This window comes from Lottia gigantea (assembly GCF_000327385.1).
Source record: "Lottia gigantea unplaced genomic scaffold LOTGIsca_38, whole genome shotgun sequence".
Classification (NCBI taxonomy): domain Eukaryota; kingdom Metazoa; phylum Mollusca; class Gastropoda; family Lottiidae; genus Lottia; species Lottia gigantea.
The window spans coordinates 2,235,937-2,257,346 of NW_008709295.1; the positions used below are offsets into that span (position 1 = coordinate 2,235,937).

The following is a 21,410-nucleotide window of genomic DNA, read 5'->3' on the forward strand; positions in this document are numbered from 1 at the left end:
GGGTACTTTCCCGCTTGCAAATGTTAATTGGACAGTCCTTACGGACTTGCCCTCCCGAGGTTTGTAGAGGTATAAACCCTCTACAGCGTGATTGTGGAGCTTAAGATCCTCCAGCAATTCACCCTCTGAGTACTCGGAGGGGACGCCATAAATGACGACCCGTTCCGTCTTGTTGAAGGTGGACATGGCCGAGTCCACCTTCATCCCACACAGTGCGGTTTGGTTGGCAGCATAAACCGCATCTGCCAGGAACTCAAAGTTCAGCCGCACGTTGCCGTTGGCCAGGACTTTGACCTCCGGAAGAGAGCTATACTTCCACTCTTTCCGGATGAAGTCGCCGATGACCTTCGACTTCGTGCTGCCGAAAGTTTTGCCCCCGCTTGGCTTCACTATTACAATGTTGGAGAACTCCGGCCTTGCTACCCTGGGTTGCATGGTAGCAGCTGGCCGACTCGCAACATCGGCATAGCTAACCTTGGTGGATTGTTGAGAGGCCATTTTAGCTGAAATTGAAGGTTTGATTAGTACAAATAAATATAAGATACAATACAATACAAGACAGATCAGATAGCTATCAAGAATGCCTTGCAGACTGTGCAAAAATTGATAGTATGAAAAATGAAAAGAGAACAACGAAACAAAACGAAACCTAGTGAAAGCTTTGTAGGACAGCTTGAATTTCTTCCGCCAAAGAAATTGTCGGCCGCCCAAAGAAAAGATAAAAGAAAAGAATAAAAAGGAACGAACTCACAGTAATTAGTGGCAGGTGTCAAAAGTTAATTGAGTTATACTTAATTAATACTTGACAGTAATCCGCTAATCCAATTTCACCAATCCAGACTAGAGAGACAGCTAATTAGTTGTTCACAGTACGAGTGTCGAACTAATTATGGTGTGGCTCGGTTTTTATATGAGGCTGCGCTACGCTTGGTTGCTTCTCAAGTTGACAAAGGTCTGTATGGCTTCAGTCAAGCGATTCAAGCTGACTTAGGCCAATACAGACCTATACTTTTTTTTTGTTTAGGTATTGCGCCTTTTTGTGACTTCATGTTAGCTATAACTGCAGCGGCGTCAACTCTATTGACGGTTTCTTCACCTGGTTTTGATTTATCATTTTGGTCTAATCGCAGTTCTAACCTTGTACCTGGGCCAGTGTAATTATGACCCGGAAGATGTTTTTCTCTGGGAAGAGAGCCTAATGATTTTTGAATGTCAGAACCGAAATAGGTTTTAGGAGTTTGAGCAATTATCATTTACATTTTTATCCAATGATTTTAAAACCATTGCCTTTTTTGTTTTCTAATCTTTTATTTCGCATTTCTCTTATACGTTGTAATTCTTTTAACTCGTTAGATCTTTTCACTGCATCGCTTATATTTACTCCTGCTTTTGCTACAGATCCAAGAGCTTGGGCTTCTGAGCAAAATAAGGGATTTGTTGTTTGAGACAAAGATGGCTACTTTTGGGATGGGCTTCTGAGGAAATAAAGGATTTGTTGTTTGAGACAAAATTGGCTACTTTTGGGATGAGAGAGGATAGAGCTGAGAGGAAACCATCTCCTTCGACTTTGTGTTGTTCGTGTTTTAAAATTAAACTCATTCTGTTTTTAAATGAGTTAATTTGAAGATATTATTGGCCTGGGGCGCTTGGGGTTGTTAAACGCGTACCCCTATAGGCTCCGGATTTATTAACCGCGTGCCTGGTTGGGTTGTTTGTTTGGTGGGCTTGGGGGCGCCGCAGGCAAAAGAATAGTATAAGAGTATATAGATAGGGGGCACTTTTGTATAATTCATAAAAAAGAAAAATCACCTTTTGACGTTAGGACATTATATAAATTATACAAAAGTGCCCTCTATCTATATACTCTTATACTAGTCATGATTACAGATGAAAAATTCGACAATATTTAACAAATGACACAATAATATGGAAAAGGAATCTTGCGTGAAGCAATAAGTTGCGAGAAATACATGATGTGCTCTCGGAAAATTGAAGCGACTAGAGTTCTAAAATTACAAAATATGCAGGTAAATAACAAGGAATGTTTGAAGTATAATTTCTGATTTCGGTATTTATAGACCTTCCTATCCCAACAAAACACAAGATACACAGATGATACACAATTAAAATCAAATTATAGATGTTTTCCTCTTCTGGCTCCATGTACCTCCTGTGTTCTCAATAAAATGTAACTGACTGCGCAATAAGGAAGAGTGGGAAAAATGAGATGACGTTCTGATTTGCACATGCTACTTAAGCATTTGGGAGAATATTATGTTGTGCTATTTAATATAGAGCGTTTACGAGCTAAAAATTGAACGCGTTTTCAAGAACAAGGCCAATAACTCATACTAATTATTTTTCGATTAGTTTGATTTTCAATAGGGTTCATCCTTGGGAGATTACTAACTCAAACCAAGTTTCATCTAAATCCTTCAGGATTTGTGTCTTCTGGAGTGTTTACGAGCTAAAAACTGAACGCGTTTTCAAGAACAAGGGCAATAACTCATACTAAATATTTTTTTCAATTTTTCTGATTTTCATAAAGGTTTATCCTTGGGTGATAACAAACACTCAAACCACGTTTCGTCAAAATCTGTCACGAATTGTGCCTTCTAGAGTGTTTACAAGCTAAAATTGAACGCGTGTTCAAGAACAAGGGCAATAGCTCATACTAATTATTTTTTTATATGGGTGACAACAATATACGCCCCCAATTCATGTGGGCGTATAAAATGCGAGATTTAGGTGCTGCAACACGAAAAGAACACAACATGTGCAGCTCTGGAGGTTCATGGGCTGAAAGATTATGGATTTCTGAATTCTGACCAACCTGCACAAAATGCAACACATATGTCCTTGTGAGGTTCATCAAATGGGTAGTGTTCAAATGTAACTACATAGCATAGGGTCATAGAAAGTAGCCTTTAAAGGAGCCATGTTGCATATTTTATAAATGGTTTCTAATAGAGGGGCACACGAGCGATTTTGTTCGCCCGATCGCGGCGAATTTAAAAAATCGATCCAAAATTCGATCAGCAGTGTCGATGGTGCCCGAAAGAATCGCCGGTATAAAAATGATACATATTTTTAGCTGATTATTTTCGCCGGCAATAGACCATTTTACGGTTATTCGCGCACTAGGAATTATGGGATTGATTAAATCATAAAACATGACGGCGGCCATATCGTTCAATGCTTTTCACCTATAGTATGGTATTGTACCGCATTAAAAGGAATTTGTAGAGAAAACAACCTTGTGACATGCGGTAAAAGGAAAGCAAAAACGAATGCTTATCATAAATTCCAGCTCGGAATCACTCTTAGTATGAAATTTAGGAAGAAATTTCCATTAACAGGTGAATTAACAAAATTCATATTGATAATTGTTTGCCTTGATATAATCTACTTATTGAGAATAGATCATAGAGCATTGAGCGCTGTAGTTTACTAGTCATGACGGAATCACGTGATCTTGGACATCATTTATCACTGCTGTTGATTCTTGATCAATTTCCTGCTCAAGTCATAAGGATTGATAGAAATTAATTTGTGTTATCAAAGCGCAATTTATTGTCATACAAGATATATAAATACAAACAAACAAGCACCAAAAAACAAAAGAATAGACCAAAGAGCATTGCGCGCTGTAGTTTACTAGTCATGACGGAATCACGTGATTTGGGACATCATTTATCACTGTTGTTGATTCTTGATCAATTTCGCTGCTCAAGTCATAAGGATTGATAGAAATTAATTTGTGTTCTCAAAGCGCAATTTATTGTCACACAAGATATATAAATACAAACAAACAAGCACCAAAAAACAAGTTTTGATTAGTAGTACTAGAGCAGATTGGTCGCACGGGGATCCCCATTCCATTTCATTTTATGGGGAAAATGCGACCAATCTGTAAGCTCCCAAAAAAGACCTAAACACCCTACTTTCCATCAATTTCCTCCCCAAAAAAGACCTAAACACCCTACATTTCATAAATTCTTACACTAAAAAAGACCTAAACTCCCATAAATTATTACACCTATACTCCCTTACATTTCTTACACCAAAAACACCTTCAATCAATTCCATCAAAAAAGCATATTAAAAATACCCTTTTATAAAAATAACATCCGGTTTTAAAATAGCCTCGTTTTAAATAATGTTATTTTTAGTAGAAGGGAGATAACTCTTTTTTGAAAAAAACTTATTTTCTACTCAAATTTCAAACCTTAAAAATGGCAAATGAAATATAAGATCCAATCTTTAGATTATACGATCCGATTCGTTATTCATTTAACAAGAAAAAAGAGGATTATATTACATCTCACCGACTGTTGGTTCTAAATCCCAATTAAATGATGGTGGTAGAATTACCTTCGAAATAAATTCATTATCGAATTGGTTGCTTATTTCAGATGCGATTTCAAAATCAAAGACGCCACTCAAAATCAAGTTCCACAAACTAATACAACGTTAGAAAACAATTTCTTTCCATCTTTATTTAGCGAGATGGTTTTGGAAGCTGGTTCAAATCCGATAGAAACAATTAAACACCCTAGGTAATTCGACACAATGTTGAAAACAATTATATATCCTAAAGATTTTGATTCAGTCTCAGGTTGGATACCCTATGTTGGTGATGGAAGTGTTTTAAAAGAACCGGTAAGAAATCTTGCAAATGATGCTGATTTAGCTAGAGTGAGAGTTGTTGCTCGAAACACAATACAAAGAGTAGCACGAGCAGCTAATCATGAATTCGAAAAACGAGTAATTCAGTACAATAATATTGTTGAGAATAATAGGTGGGGTAATTACATAAATTGGAAATTATATCCTTTATTGGGTCTGTTGGAAGATAGAAAAGTTTCCATAGGGTTACCATATAAAATTCATCTACAAAGAGAAATCAACGATGATAAGATATTTTTTTGGTGAGAATGGTTCAGATGCAAAATTAGAAATAACGAATCTCCAACTTTTCATACCCGTAATAACACCATCAATTGAAGTAGAAACGAGAATATTCAACTCATTAACTAAAGATATTGAATAGCTTTTTTTCATCGTAATACGGTAGGAAGCATGACTTTAACTGGAGAATCCACCACGTGGCCAATCACTAACACTATTAAACCAGCAAGATATTTAATGGTCGGTTTCAAAATCTTACCAGATTCTCAAACGAATAACAATAATGTCTTCAGAGTGGCAATGAACTAAACTCAAAATCCTTTAATCCATAAAGTTCAAGTAAGATTAAACAACGATAATTATCCTAACCAACCTTTAACAATTAATCCAACCACAAAGGATTATAATGAATTGTATAGAAACAATAAAAACATGTGTGAATTATTTGGAAATCCACCTCAGTTTGAATATGTAGATTTTGCACTTAATCATCCAATCTTCTGTTTTGATCTATCAGCTCATCAAGAAGATCTTTTCAAAACAGGAGTGAACATAAATATTCATATTGAAAAAACACAAGGAGATGTAACCGGTTATTGTTACTACTCGAAGAAGCAAAACATTTAATTAAAATAGCAGATAGAAGAATGATATGAATTGAGTAAAAAATACACCCTTAAAAATGAAACCAGAAACTTTAGTTATGAAAATAATAGAAGCTATTGAAACAGCTTCCCCAGCTGTAATAACTTTCAATGGTAAAAAAATTAACATAACTAAAAACTTATTGATAAATATAAATATTGTAAAGTCAGTGACGATATAGATTTAGAAAGAATTGACGCGAACGCAAAAGAAGGTGGATTTTTACCTTTCCTTCTACCTTTAATATTTGGCGGTATTGCAGCGGCGGAATATCTGCCGCAGTCAAAGCTGCCAACGCAAAGAAAGCAGCTGATCCTAAAGCCGCTGAAGAACGTAGACATAATTTAATAATGGAAAAGGAAGCAAAAGGTTCAGGAGTGGGAGATATGATAGGCACAATAAAATAATTTGGAAAAAGATTTGGGGAAGAAACCAACAAAACTGTTAAACAAGGATTGAATAAATTGGTAGATAGTATTGACACAGGAGAAGTCATAGTCAAACATAAGGGTAATGGAATATTTTTAAAAAATATACACACAGGAGAAGGATTATTTCTTTCAAAGTATAAAGGAGAAGGAGTGATTTTTGGAATAAAATAAAATAATAAAAAATGGGCAAAAAATTTAATCATTCAGAAATATTTCCTAATAACCCAATGCTCATGTGTATATGCGGTAGTTCCGGTTCTGGGTAAACTCATCTCACTTTTAACATGTTGATAACACCAAACCTTTTAGATTTCGATTCTTTGTATATCTACACAACAACACCAGAGCAATCGTATTATCAATCTCTCAAAGCTTTAGAATATCTACCAACGAAAGATGTTCAAGACCTATTTCAATATTACGAAGAAAACGAAGAAGAAGTGGAAATAAAAGATATCATAGATAACTTCATTGAAGCAAAGAATCCAACGGATATAAAAGTTTTTCTTACGAAAAATGTTAATGGCTTAGATTTGTCTAATATTGATAGCAAACGAAAGAACTTAATATTGTTTGACGACTGCGTAGCGCAAAGAAATCAAGCTGTCCAACAAGAATTCTTCACGAAAGGAAGACATCACAACTGTCACTGTATATACCAATCTCAATCTTTTTACGGGATGGATTCTATGTTCATTAGAAAAAATGCAAAATGTTTTTCATTATTTGAATTAAACGATAAAGATTCATCTCAAATCATTCAGTCGATAAATCACGGAATGGACAGAGATGCATTTAAAAAGGTTTGTAAAGCTTAATGGAAAAACCCAAATGATCATGGATATATATTCGTTAATACTAGAAAGAGTTATAACAGACATTTATTAAATTTTATTTTTTTAAAAATGAGTAGCGATTGGAATAATATTTTAAAAAGAAATAAAAAATATATCAAAGCTAAGAATAAAATAAAGACATAGTTGAAAATAACAGATTACAACAACTTGGATTAACAGAAAATCTGCAAACTCTATTTCATCCCATATTAAAATCTCAAGAGTATATTAAAAAGAAATTAGCTTTAGAATATAAACCTCCGATAGAACCTCATAAAGATCACCCAGAACCGAATCCATATGGTGGTATTATATTTCGGGGAAGGGAGGGTTTGATTCTCCCAAATGTACAGGCCTAGGGTGGAGCAGACACTTTATTTAGAAATTAGGATTAAGGGTCTTGATATTGGGTTTTCTTCTGTTCTTATTCTGATCTGAAATTAGAAAAAATAACTCGCCCGATGGGCGAGAAGTATAGTATCTGTTATGTACTGATTGTTTTTAGTTTACTATGAACAATATTTATCATTTAAGTTCTTATTTTTTGAATATGCAACTATCATTTTCTGCTTATAGACATGGGGGAATTTCTCTTGAAGGCTCTTATAGTGGGCATGAACTATCTTGCTTGCTCGATTGCTGGTTGTATTAAACGGGACAACAAAGGGTGCTATGCCTACATTATGATGAATATTTAGTCCTATAGGTCTTGCTGTATTCAATGTCTCAATCCAATGGGCCTCCCTAGATTGACGGAATTTGGTAGTTTCATCTTCGGGCAAGTCAATTTCTATACGCTCAATTGGGATTAGGGTGAGATCGTCTATTGAATGGTCGTCGAGGTTGAAATGATTAGAAACAGACTTGTCTTTCTTTAATTTGATGTCTGACCTATGAGCATTAAAGCGAGTTCGTAAATTATTCTTAGTTTCTCCTACATATTGTTTGGGGCATTTCTTGCATGAAATTAAATATATTACAATCGAATGTTCACATGTTAGATGTTCCTGGATCGGGTACCTTTTATTCGTAGAGTTGCTTACAAAATAATGAGTTTCTGATATAAAGGGACATGTTTTGCATCTACTGGACAAACATGGAGCACTTCTTAAACCTGGAGGTACTTCGGCATAAAGTCTGTTTTTAGCTGCTATCTGTGCTAAGGTGGAATTTTTTATGTTTCGTAAAAATTGTTTAGAGTACCCAACGCTCTTTCAGTTTTGAGAAAACAATCGTACAGGCTTGGTTGAAATCAGAAGATCTTGTACAAATTCGATGAAATCGTAAAACTTGTGACTTAATTATACCAGAAAAGGTATGTTTTGGGTGAAAGGAGCTCTTGTGCAAGAGTTGATGAGTATCAGTTACTTTGAAATACACTTTAATATCCAGTTTATTTGTTTCTGCTATGGAATCTCCCTTAAAGACTGTGGTATCGAGAAAGTCTATGCTTTTGTCACTCACGTTTGCGGTTAGTTTGATAGAAGGATGGTGGTTGTTGAGAATTTCAAAGAATTCCCAAAACTGTTCGATAGAATAAGTCCAAACCATAAAAATGTCATCCAAAAAGCGTCCGTAAAAAAGTAGGTCAAATGGACAGAGGGGCAACACCTCACTTTCCCACTCTGCCATTAGGACATTAGATGATATTAATAGTCTTTTTTCAAAGCAGTATTACACCAATCATTGATGATGAGGGGTTATTGTTTAATGGATTTAGAATTAAATTTAAGTCAAATTCCCCTATATTCAAAATCGATACAAAAAACTTAATATTTACATTAACAAAAGGATTAATAGATTTAATGAATGGCGGGTATATTGGCATTGCCGATTACAAGGATTTACTAGCATACTCAAAATTTCTACATGCAATAAGAAAGTCGGGACCCGAAACAAAAAGATCTAAAGCAGTTGAAAGATATATAAAAAAAAGTTATTCCTGATGAATATGAAGTTGATGAAGCAGATGATGAATATGAAGATGAGGTATCAGATGATTATGCTGAAGACAATTCAATTACACAAGAAATAGACGAATTTAGTCTTAAACGCTCACCTATACGTCTGTAAACACGAGCACGACCATCATTTTTGTAAAGATAAAACCTACTCTCGTCCGTGAACATCACACGTTGCCAATCACGAATCTGCCATCGCCGAACTCTCCTGGCCCATGTCAATCGACGACATCGGTGTTGAAGTGTCATGTGCACTCCGTGGTAGGGGCGACGTGCTCGGATACCACGTTCCCTCAGTCGCTGGTACACTGTGTGTCGACTGATACGATGTCCCAATGCCGCCGATGCCGTTGCTGTTGCAGTAACGAAACGATTCCTCAGATGAATTGTCCTGATGTGGCGGTCCTCACCTGGCGTTGTGACACGTGGTCGACCACCCCTAGGCCTGTCTGATGTACTGCCTGTCTGCCTCAAACGCTGCATCAATTTTGTTACAGTTTTTCTGGAGCAGCCAAAGGTTCTTGCGATCAAGGTGATGTTTGCTCCATGTTGCGCCATTCCCACAGCTCTTTCTCTTTCAATCCGGCTCAAACGTGACATACTTTTTGTGTTTTTCTTTATCCTCTGTTGCTAGTAGTATATGAGCTTACACTTTGGTCGCATAGGGATTCCCCATTTCATTTCATGGGGAAAATGCGACCAATGTGTAAGCTCCCAAAAAAGACCTAAACTCCCTACATTTCAAAAGACATCCTACATTTCATAAAGCATCCTACATTTCATAAATTCTTACATTAAAAAAGACCAAAAAACACCTTCAATCAATTTCCTACATTCCATCAAAAAAAGCTTATTAAAAATACCCTTATATAAAATAACATCCTTGTTTCGCTTAACATCCGGTTTTTAATAGTCTCGTTTTAAATAATGTTATTTTTAATCTAGAAACTTCTAGAAAAGGGACTCTTGTTTTGGAAAAAAAACAGACCACAATTTCTTCGTTAAATTAACTCATTTAAAAATAGGATGAGTTTAATTCTAAAACACGAACAACACAGATTCGAAGATTATTCGGGCGACGGTATCTTTTCTTCATTATTTTCTCTAGGTAAAACAATAATTCCAAAAGTAGCTAGCTTTGTTTCAAAAAATAAATCACTCATTTCAACCGGAGCGAAAGCCATCGGCTCAATCGCGGAAGCCGTAAAGAGTATAAGCGACACAGTGAAACAATCTAACGAGTTGAAAGAATTACAGCTAATAAGAGAACTTCGAAACAGGAGATTAGAAGAAAGGAAAGGAAAAGGTATTAAATTTATAGGATAAAAATGATAGTCGCTCACGCTCCAAAAACTTATTTCGGTTCAGGAGATATACAAAAATCATTGGGTTCTCTTCCTGGATTTCCATGGGCGAAATATCCCGGAGAAAAACATCTTCCCGGTCATAATTTCACCGGTCCAGGTACTAGGTTAGATCTGCGATTAGACGAAAACGATAAACCCAAACCAGGGGAAGAACCAGTCAATAGAGTTGACGCCGCTGCGCTTAAACACGACATACTATACAGAAATAAAGACATAAACTTCAGACACGAAGCAGACAGACAAATGATAATCCAACTTGAAAATATTCCAAATCCTACTTTCAAAGAGAGAATGCAAAGAGCATTAATCATTAAACTGTTAAAAGCAAAGATGAAATTAGGCATGGGATTGGCGGATGAAATTCATAAAGAATTTAGAAAAACTAAAAACTTTTTAAAAATTAAAGTGTTTGAAAAAGATGAAATATGGTCGGCCGATTTAATTCATATTCCAGTCGAAAGAGGATTTAAATATTGCTTAACAGTTATAGATTTGTATACGAGATATGCTTGGGTTATTCCTTTGAAAAACAAAACATGATTATCAGTCAAACACGCATTTGAAACGATTATGAAACAATCTAACCGACATCCAGAAAAACTGTGGGTAGATAAAGGAAGTGAATTTTATAACAAAAATATGAAATCTCTGGGATTTGAAATTTACAGCACGCATAATGAAGGTAAAGCTGTAGTTATTGAGAGATATAACAGGACTCTAAAAAATAAATTATTTAAAAAGTTCACGGAATTGAAATCTCAAAAATGGCTTAAAATATTACCAGAGGTTGTAGATGAATACAATAACAAAATTCATTCATCTATAGGTGTCACACCAACACAAGCCTCGAGTAATCCAAATATTATAAAGTCAATTAACGCGCAACATAACTACGAAAATGAAATACAGAATTTAAATATCAAACCCAAATTTAAAGTCGGATTTTCAAATATAAAAGCTAATTCGAAAAAGGTTACGTTGGATACTGGACAACGAAGAAGATGAAGAATTTGATAGAAGATTAAGAGATGTAGACAAGCATTAACGCTTTCTTAAATTTAAATTTAAATGCAAATTTCTGTTCAAAATATTATTGAATGTGTTTTATCAGAATGTAATACAATTTTTTTCAAACACAAACTACGTATATATTTAAAAAAAACCGACTTTTAAAAATGAATGAATATGGAACCGATACAACCACAAACTTTCAACTTATGAGATGGGCAAATGAGTTAAATATATCACCGTTTTATTATTGTATGAGAGATGAAACAAATGATCTGAAATATAAGAAAGGTAAATTTTACGCGATAACAAATATACATACTTCCGATCAAAAAGGAGTTCATCATTCTGCTTTGTACAAAGACTCTGGCTTATATTTCTTCGATTCTTACGGATTAGAACCTACTGAAGAGATAATGCAATTGACTAATAAACCAATCAAATGTTCTTCCTTTCAAATTCAATTACCGGGACAAAAGTTTTGTGGTCAGCTTTCACTTTGGGTTTTATGTCAGTTGAGTTTAGGAAAACAATTCGAAGAAATTGTAATAAATTTAACTCAATAAAAATGGCCAACAAGTTTGGATTAGGTTCTTTATCTTTAGAAACTAAAAAATCTAACACTACAGCGTGGATAAATAAAGCGAAACCTTACTTTGTGGATCAAATCGGAGACACTCTTCAAGGTGATTTAGATATGAACAATTTCAAAGTAACAAATTTAAAGTCTCCGGAAAACGATAATGACGCTGTTCACAAGAAATATTTACGGGAACAAATAAATTCAATTGAAGTAAATAAAAAACCTTTTCTGGTATAATTAAGTCACAAGTTTTACGATTTCATCGAATTTGTACAAGATCTTCTGATTTCAACCAAGCCTGTACGATTGTTTTCTCAAAACTGAAAGAGCGTGGGTACTCTAAACGATTTTTACGAAACATAAAAAATTCCACCTTAGCACAGATAGCAGCTAAAAACAGACTTTATGCCGAAGTACCTCCAGGTTTAAGAAGTGCTCCATGTTTGTCCAGTAGATGCAAAACATGTCCCTTTATATCAGAAACTCATTATTTTGTAAGCAACTCTACGAATAAAAGGTACCCGATCCAGGAACATCTAACATGTGAACATTCGAATGTAATATATTTAATTTCATGCAAGAAATGCCCCAAACAATATGTAGGAGAAACTAAGAATAATTTACGAACTCGCTTTAATGCTCATAGGTCAGACATCAAATTAAAGAAAGACAAGCCTGTTTCTAATCATTTCAACCTCGACGACCATTCAATAGACGATCTCACCCTAATCCCAATTGAGCGTATAGAAATTGACTTGCCCGAAGATGAAACTACCAAATTCCGTCAATCTAGGGAGGCCCATTGGATTGAGACATTGAATACAGCAAGACCTATAGGACTAAATATTCATCATAATGTAGGCATAGCACCCTTTGTTGTCCCGTTTAATACAACCAGCAATCGAGCAAGCAAGATAGTTCATGCCCACTATACGAGCCTTCAAGAGAAATTCCCCCATGTCTATAAGCAGAAAATGATAGTTGCATATTCAAAAAATAAGAACTTAAATGATAATATTGTTCATAGTAAACTAAAAACAATCAGTACATAACAGATACTATACTTCTCGCCCATCGGGCGAGTTATTTTTTCTAATTTCAGATCAGAATAAGAACAGAAGAAAACCCAATATCAAGACCCTTAATCCTAATTTCTAAATAAAGTGTCTGCTCCACCCTAGGCCTGTACATTTGGGAGAATCAAACCCTCCCTTCCCCGAAAACTAAACTACAACAAGAGGTAAAAAGATTAATAAGTTTTATTCAAAAAGAATTGGTCAACGTAGCGAATAAAACTGAGTTACAAAATTTAATTTCATTAATATCTAAATTAGAGGATAAGATTGCAAATCAAAAATGAGACATTCAACAATTGATAGATAACATTCCAGATGAAAATGAAGATACGTTTCAACAGGAATTAAATGCTCTGGAAACTAAACTTAACAGTGAATTACAAAAAGAACTAACAAATATTTAAAAACAAATACAAAACATAGATGATAGCGAAATCAAAACCTATATTCATCAACAAATACAGAACATTGATGATAGTGTTATTCAACAACAGATAACCACTATTAATAACCTAGTTTTGAAACAGGACAAAAATATAGTCGCATTAGAAAAAAAGTTTCTCAAGAAAGAATCATATTATTTCAATCTTCCATTTGGAAATTTTACTGATACAAATGAATCTATTACTAATAATATTGATAGAACAGTAATATATAAATATAAAAAATATGGATTTTCAGTAAATATAAGAGTATTTTCTGTTGAAGGTTATGTTCCCCCCCCCCCCCCCTACAAATCTTTGGATCATATTATCCTTTCCGAGGAAAAATTGTAATTTAAATTAATTTTCCTATCCAGGTAAAAGTTGATTCAATATTCTTCAAACAAGGATCACATTCATCTAATCAATTTACGCTCAAAAAGTTCTTCAGTTTATCAATGGTAGAGACAATGTAGAAATTAAAGAATATGAAATTAACGACGAAAACAACAAGATTAATCACTTATATGAAATTAAAACGAGTGGAAAATATATAGATATGTTTAGAATGTTAATCATACCAGATAAAGAAGATGATTATTTTTCATTGAGTGATTTCGATATGGTATTGGAGACGGAAACTACACCATCAATGAATATTTTTAGAAATCCAGAACCACAAAAAGAAGATATAAGCAGTTATCAGTTTTTACGAGCAACAGACTTTGAATACGTAAAACTATATTTGGTTAATAAAAGTTTTTCACACAAATATAGCTCTTCAACTGATTTATTTACCTCAATCGATATTCATAAAAGTCAACAAGATAAATATAAGAGCATGATTTTCCCCAAGGCATGTTTGATAGTGATTGTCCAAGATATTTTACTTTCCGAGGAAACATTATAATTGAAATTAATTTTCCTATCCAGGTAAAAGTTGATTCAATATTCTTCAGACAAAAATTACTTTCATCTAATCAATTCATCGCTCGTAAAGTCTTTCAGTTTATCAATGGTACAGAAAATGTGGAAACTAAAGAATTAGAAATTAACGACGAAAACAGCAAGAATGATCACTTAAATGAAATTAAAACGAGTGGAAAATATATAGATAGGTTTAGAATGTTAATCACTAGATAAAGAAGATGATTATTTTTCATGATATTGGAAACGGAAAGTCCACCATCAGCAAGTATTATTAGAAATCCACAAAAAGAAGATACAACAACCAGTTATCAGTTTTTAGGAACGACAGACTTTGAACACGTAAAACTATATTTTGTTAATAATAGTTATTCATTCAAACATTCCTCTTAAACTGATTTATTTACCTCAATCGATATTCATAAAAGTCAACAAGATAAACAATTTATAATATTTTCATCAATAATTGAACGTAATGGTAGATTAGAAGTTGGAGATATATATACTTGTAGATGTATGATAAAAATCAATATCGAAAAACCAAAATTTTCAGTTCCTCTAAATAAGATTAATGATTCGAAAGAACAAATATCCTTAGTAACTTTAAAAGTTTTTTTTATTAAACCTGAAATAATTATAACAGATAATGAAAAAATAAAGAATGCACAACTTATTGGGAAACCTATTGTAGATCTTAAACACTTTCCATCTTTTGGTTTATCAGAAATTCACTTAATTTAATTACCCAAAAAATGGAACTCGAAAGCAGACAACAATATATGATAGAAAAACAAAACGAACTAAAAGAAAAACTAAAACAATTCAACAAATGTAGAAAAAACATGGAGTAGAATCGATTCTGTTTTCAAAACATTAAGTACAGTTCTAACAGTAGGGATAACGGTGGCAACAGCCGTAACCGGTGGATTAATGCTTCCAATAATTGTCCCAACTGTATTAGCCGCGTTCACTGCCGTTCAAATTTCATCTTGTGGATTGATTACTTTAGGTTTTACATCAAAACAGAAAGCTCATTATAAAAGGAAAACAGAAATTTTAAGTACATATCTTAATAAATTATTCATTTTTTTCGAAAGATCGAGAGAAGACAAGAACATAACAGTTGAAGAATTATAAAAATTCAATGAAATTTTAGATAAATTTGATGTAGAAATATCATCAATAAAAGTTAAAAATTCCTAGTTAAAAATAGTTGCTTTAAAAATATGAATAAAATTGAAATTTTAGACGATAAAAAATTCATATCAATTAAAATTTTAGACGATGTTATTGACAAGATTATCTCTGATGAATTAAAAAATATGAATAAAATTGAAAAATTCATATCAAATGAACGTTTTTGCAATGTTATTAAGCTTATCACTGATGAATTTTTAACATTTAAAGGGCAAATTGAATTAGATGGAGAGATAACTCAAGATGGAGGATATAAACAAGGCATGCAATTTGTAGCTTTTAATACCAAAACTTTTCGCAATTTCTTCGCTAGAGTGGATATAAAATCGGATACTTCTGATTGGTATTTCACAGGAAAAATGATTTTCCGTAAAAACAATTTCAAAGAAATAAAAAGATCAAAAAAAGGGTAGTGGTGTTATCCTACTCAAAAAGATAAATGAATATATCGGTATAAATTGTTATATACCGAGCGATGGATACTGCTTTGTAAAGTGTGTTAATCGTGTTTTAAACGAAGAGAGATTTTCAAGATTTCATCAACAGTTTTTCAAAATCAAACAGAAAAGGAGTTATGACAACTGCTAGAATCTGTGAATTCAATAAGAAATTTAATGCTTATTTTCAAATTTATATGCCCAAACATAGACATTTTCAACCAAAGAAAGTATCCGAAGAATTAGATTGGGTACTTTATTTACACAAAGAACATTTCTGTTTGATAAGAAGAATTAACAAAACCTTAGGCATTAAAGAAATAGAAAATAATTACGATGAAAATGTATGGAGAACTTGTAAAGATGATAATGCGGTAACGCAAGTTTCACCTCTAAAACTAAACGTTTTTCCAACCATTCCCGGTGATTGTTTATACGCATGGGATTGCGAAACCTATAACGAAAATAAAGCCATACCTTATTCTTGCACGTTAATTAATTTAGAAAAACTAAGAAAAATGTTAAACAGAATAAATAATCTCTTTCCAGATTTAAAGCCGACAGATCCCATTCCAGAAGAATTTTACAACAAACTCATGACTAATATAGTATAAATATTTGTAGGTACAGATTGCATCGATCAAATGTTACAACGTTTAGGAAAAATAGATCAAAAAAGAATAACATTAATTGCTCATAACGCTAGCGGTTTTGATAACTGGATCATGATCAAAAATGTAAAAAAATTGTCAATTGCGTAAGTGTTTGTTTTACTTGTTATAATTTTTCACATCATTGTTAGCGTTATTTATCACCTAAATATATATTTTTGCATTTTTTATCATAACTTTCATCTTACTTTATATATCCCCAAACCCAGTTTGACTTATTTGCATAATTTGATCCCAACATTTTCACGCTAGCATATACAGTTTCCTCCCGTTACATCCGCTGTACATTCCCTTCTAACCTCAAGTTATTTTCATTATGCTCCCCAACTACAACAACCACTGGCAAGAAGCCAGACATAGAAACACTAATCGTCAACCAAACCAATATCACGTACCCTACAACGGCCCTGTCTTCCATCGACCTCTACCACCTACCAATCGCCGACCACCAACCAACCCATCCAGCTATATCCCACCCCATCGCCGACCTACCTACAACACAGCCTACCAATCAAGAGGTAACCATCGACCTGACCAACAACAGAAACGACTACCAGCCCACCGACGCCAACCAGTCCCCACTACTCATAAGGAGGAAGAACCCTTTGTGAAAGGGTTCTTCCAAGTTTTGCAGTGCCTCCATCATTTGGCAATCCTTACCCTTCAACAGCAAGGCCAACCAGCGTTTACCTTCAAACGCAAAGTCTCTGAGTTGGATAGTTTTATCCGTCCAGCAATAAAAACATCAGCTGTCGACGCGAATATTAGATCCCTCAATCGGACATGGCTCTGTAAGGTTACGCAGGTCCTGATCGACCATTACCAAACCACACTTCAAGAGAAGCTGACCACCATTCGTACCAAGTCTTTATCATCACCTGCCGTCGACCGCATCGTTTCTCATGCCCTGTCCTGGGCCCGTCGCTCCCATGGGAAACGTCTCACTCAAGCTGTAATCTCCAAATTCTACCAAACAATCAACGAAACAAAAACCAGAGTAACCATATCTCTACCAACTGAAATGGACACTACACCTGCACCATCTAGAGCCACCACGCTGCCGAACCAAACCCCTAAACGAGCCCGAAGTTCATCTACTCCTAGTCCAGCAGACATAGGTAAACACCCCTTCTCTTTTCACTTTCAGACTCGTCTTCCCCTTCCACACCATCTGAATCTTCACCACGTAATCCAGGATCCGCCAACCTTTCTTCCTTCTGTGCGTTTTTGGACCAGCAAACCACCCCTCAGTCTCCATCCAAGTCGAGACGTGTATCCAGACCTTCCCCCCCTCGAACCAGATCCCAGTCCGTTCCCAATGCTACAATTCTAACAACTACCAAACCAGTACCAATCACACCGTCGACGACCGTTATATCCGCTACCAAACCGTATTATCACCAAACCAAGGACAAATCATTATGGAAGCTACCTGCTCTAAAGAAATCTACCTTAATAATTGGATCATCTAACCTGAATCGAATTACCAAAACCAGTTCAGACACCGAAATACATTCTTACCCCGGTGCCCAAATCCATCACATACAGTCAATCCTGGAATCATACGACCATGATCCCAAACCTACTACCATTATTCTTCATGTAGGCCTCAGCAACCGTGATCAGCTACCAAAGACCTCCTTTAACCAAGCCCAGAAATTAATCGCCACAGCCAACAAAACCTTCCCAAACTCCAAGATCCTCTTCACATGTATACCCATTTCAAACAAAATCTCGAAGAAAGCACAACAGAACCTCAGAACTGTCAACAACATGATGATGGAGTCCAGTATCAACAGCGGAACAATCTTACCACCCTACGAAGAGAATTCGAACCAGTTGATAATCTTCATTGGTCTCCAGAAACAGCAAACAGCATCTATTTGTTTTGGATACACAAGCTTCAAGCATCGAGTAAGTCTTTAAACTAATTACTGGGGATAAAAATACTGAGAGGCCACCGCTAGGCCAAACTGTAATTAACTTGAGCCGCAAAATTCTCACACCCCTTCAGCATTCAATCTTAGACCGTGGACTTAAGTTTATTCCCACACCAAAGATAGCTAACTTGAATTATCTCCGACCATCCATTGAACGATTTCAACGAAATCTTAGCTGCACATATTTTTTTCGAAACCACCCCCACGTGGTGCTAGAACAATGTTTATTCCTAAATCCACGTGGACACCCCCTCAGGCCGCCATCCATCCTGAAATATTGAAAGCATTTGCAAGTATGAATAGCCAAACAGTGAACCTTTCCATAACACACGAAAAGCCTAATCTCACACGAGTGGAACGTGAAGCGTTAAACTTACTTAAGAAAGACGACAACATTGTTATTAAAAAGAGTGACAAAGGTTCATGTTGAGTCATTCTGAATAGGGAGGATTACGTTTCAGAAGCAGAGAATCAACTGAATAATCCCAAACATTATGCCATTTTACCGAAACCAATTTTCAAAGAAACTGCTAACATGATTAATAACATTCTTGCCGATTTAGTCAAAAGTAGTTATCTCAAACAGAAACAATATGACTATCTGTCTGCCAAACCTGATTGTCGCGAGAGACATTTGTACACTTTGCCTAAAATCCATAAGAATCCAACCAAGGAGTGGTTTATCTCGAATAAAATCCCTAAAGGCCGCCCGATTCTATCTGACTGTGGTAGTGAGTCATATGCAGTGTCAGAATACATTGATCATTTCTTACTACCTACCTTAAAGACACAACCGATTTTGTCAATAAAATAAAAAATCTTCGAGTTCCCTGTAATGCTATTTTAATTTCTATCGACGTTTCTTCTATGTATACCAATATCGATAACACTACTGGTTTAACGGCAGTTCGTAAAGCTTTTAATAGAAACCCAGATCCAAACAGACCCGACGATGCAATTCTACAGCTTTTAGAGATTTGTCTTAGTCTAAACGATTTCACATTTAATGGTAAAACATATTTACAAACTTCAGGGACAGCAATGGGCAAACGATTCGCCCCTTCGTACGCAAACCTTTTCATGGCAGAGTGGGAACGTGAGGTGTTGCCCCTCTGTCCATTTGACCCACTTTTTTACGGACGCTTTTTGGATGACATTTTTATGGTTTGGACTTATTCTATCGAACAGTTTTGGGAATTCTTTGAAATTCTCAACAACCACCATCCTTCTATCAAACTAACCGCAAACGTGAGTGACAAAAGCATAGACTTTCTCGATACCACAGTCTTTAAGGGAGATTCCATAGCAGAAACAAATAAACTGGATATTAAAGTGTATTTCAAAGAAACTGATACTCATCAACTCTTGCACAAGAGCTCCTTTCACCCAAAACATACCTTTTCTGGTAGATTAAGTCACAAGTTTTACGATTTCATCGAATTTGTACAAGATCTTCTGATTTCAACCAAGCCTGTACGATTGTTTTCTCAAAACTGAAAGAGCGTGGGTACTCTAAACGATTTTTACGAAACATAAAAAATTCCACCTTAGCACAGATAGCAGCTAAAAACAGACTTTATGCCGAAGTACCTCCAGGTTTAAGAAGTGCCCCATGTTTGTCCAGTAGATGCAAAACATGTCCCTTTATATCAGAAACTCATTATTTTGTAAGCAACTCTATGAATAATAGGTACCCGATCCAGGAACATCTAACATGCGAACATTCGAATGCAATACATTTAATTTCATGCAAGAAATGCCCCAAACAATATGTAGGAGAAACTAAGAATAATTTACGAACTCGCTTTAATGCATATAGGTCAGACATCAAATTAAAGAAAGACAAGCCTGTTTCTAATCATTTCAACCTCGACGACCATTCAATAGACGATCTCACCCTAATCCCAATTGAGCGTATAGAAATTGACTTGCCCGAAGATGAAACTACCAAATTCCGTCAATCTAGGGAGGCCCATTGGATTGAGACATTGAATACAGCAAGACCTATAGGACTAAATATTCATCATAATGTAGGCATAGCACCCTTTGTTGTCCCGTTTAATACAACCAGCAATCGAGCAAGCAAGATAGTTCATGCCCACTATAAGAGCCTTCAAGAGAAATTCCCCCATGTCTATAAGCAGAAAATGATAGTTGCATATTCAAAAAATAAGAACTTAAATGATAAATATTGTTCATAGTAAACTAAAAACAATCAGTACATAACAGATACTATACTTCTCGCCCATCGGGCGAGTTATTTTTTTCTAATTTCAGATCAGAATAAGAACAGAAGAAAACCCAATATCAAGACCCTTAATCCTAATTTCTAAATAAAGTGTCTGCTCCACCCTAGGCCTGTACATTTGGGAGAATCAAACCCTCCCTTCCCCGAAAACTAAACTACAACAAGAGGTAAAAAGATTAATAAGTTTTATTCAAAAAGAATTGGTCAACGTAGCGAATAAAACTGAGTTACAAAATTTAATTTCATTAATATCTAAATTAGAGGATAAGATTGCAAATCAAAAATGAGACATTCAACAATTGATAGATAACATTCCAGATGAAAATGAAGATACGTTTCAACAGGAATTAAATGCTCTGGAAACTAAACTTAACAGTGAATTACAAAAAGAACTAACAAATATTTAAAAACAAATACAAAACATAGATGATAGCGAAATCAAAACCTATATTCATCAACAAATACAGAACATTGATGATAGTGTTATTCAACAACAGATAACCACTATTAATAACCTAGTTTTGAAACAGGACAAAAATATAGTCGCATTAGAAAAAAAGTTTCTCAAGAAAGAATCATATTATTTCAATCTTCCATTTGGAAATTTTACTGATACAAATGAATCTATTACTAATAATATTGATAGAACAGTAATATATAAATATAAAAAATATGGATTTTCAGTAAATATAAGAGTATTTTCTGTTGAAGGTTATGTTCCCCCCCCCCCCCCCCCCAAATCTTTGGATC

At 34.8% G+C, this 21,410-nt stretch overlaps 4 protein-coding genes across 4 annotated transcripts; all 4 read left to right on the top strand.

The window, feature by feature from the left end:
- Nucleotides 1-4,572: 4,572 nt before the first annotated feature.
- Nucleotides 4,573-5,963, top strand: LOTGIDRAFT_163262 (hypothetical protein; the record flags this gene model as incomplete). The annotated part of the gene is made up of 2 exons (XM_009059322.1): nucleotides 4,573-4,931; nucleotides 5,819-5,963. 2 exons carry the CDS (start codon nucleotides 4,573-4,575, stop codon nucleotides 5,961-5,963), a joined length of 504 nt encoding a protein of 167 aa, XP_009057570.1.
- Nucleotides 5,964-6,253: 290 nt separating this feature from the next.
- Nucleotides 6,254-6,805, top strand: LOTGIDRAFT_121793 (hypothetical protein; the record flags this gene model as incomplete). The annotated part of the gene is made up of 1 exon (XM_009059323.1): nucleotides 6,254-6,805. A coding segment is annotated over one exon (552 nt), but the record flags the coding sequence as incomplete, so codon positions are not given.
- Nucleotides 6,806-10,112: 3,307 nt separating this feature from the next.
- LOTGIDRAFT_163263 (hypothetical protein) lies at nucleotides 10,113-14,383 on the top strand (the record flags this gene model as incomplete). Its single annotated transcript, XM_009059324.1, has 3 exons — nucleotides 10,113-10,248; nucleotides 11,765-11,952; nucleotides 14,174-14,383. The coding sequence occupies 3 exons, from the start codon at nucleotides 10,113-10,115 to the stop codon at nucleotides 14,381-14,383; spliced, it is 534 nt and encodes a 177-aa protein (XP_009057572.1).
- A 2,405-nt stretch (nucleotides 14,384-16,788) lies between these two features.
- On the top strand, nucleotides 16,789-20,749 carry LOTGIDRAFT_163264 (hypothetical protein; the record flags this gene model as incomplete). Its single annotated transcript, XM_009059325.1, has 3 exons — nucleotides 16,789-17,590; nucleotides 17,620-18,074; nucleotides 20,690-20,749. 3 exons carry the CDS (start codon nucleotides 16,789-16,791, stop codon nucleotides 20,747-20,749), a joined length of 1,317 nt encoding a protein of 438 aa, XP_009057573.1.
- Between the last annotated feature and the right edge of the window lie 661 nt (nucleotides 20,750-21,410).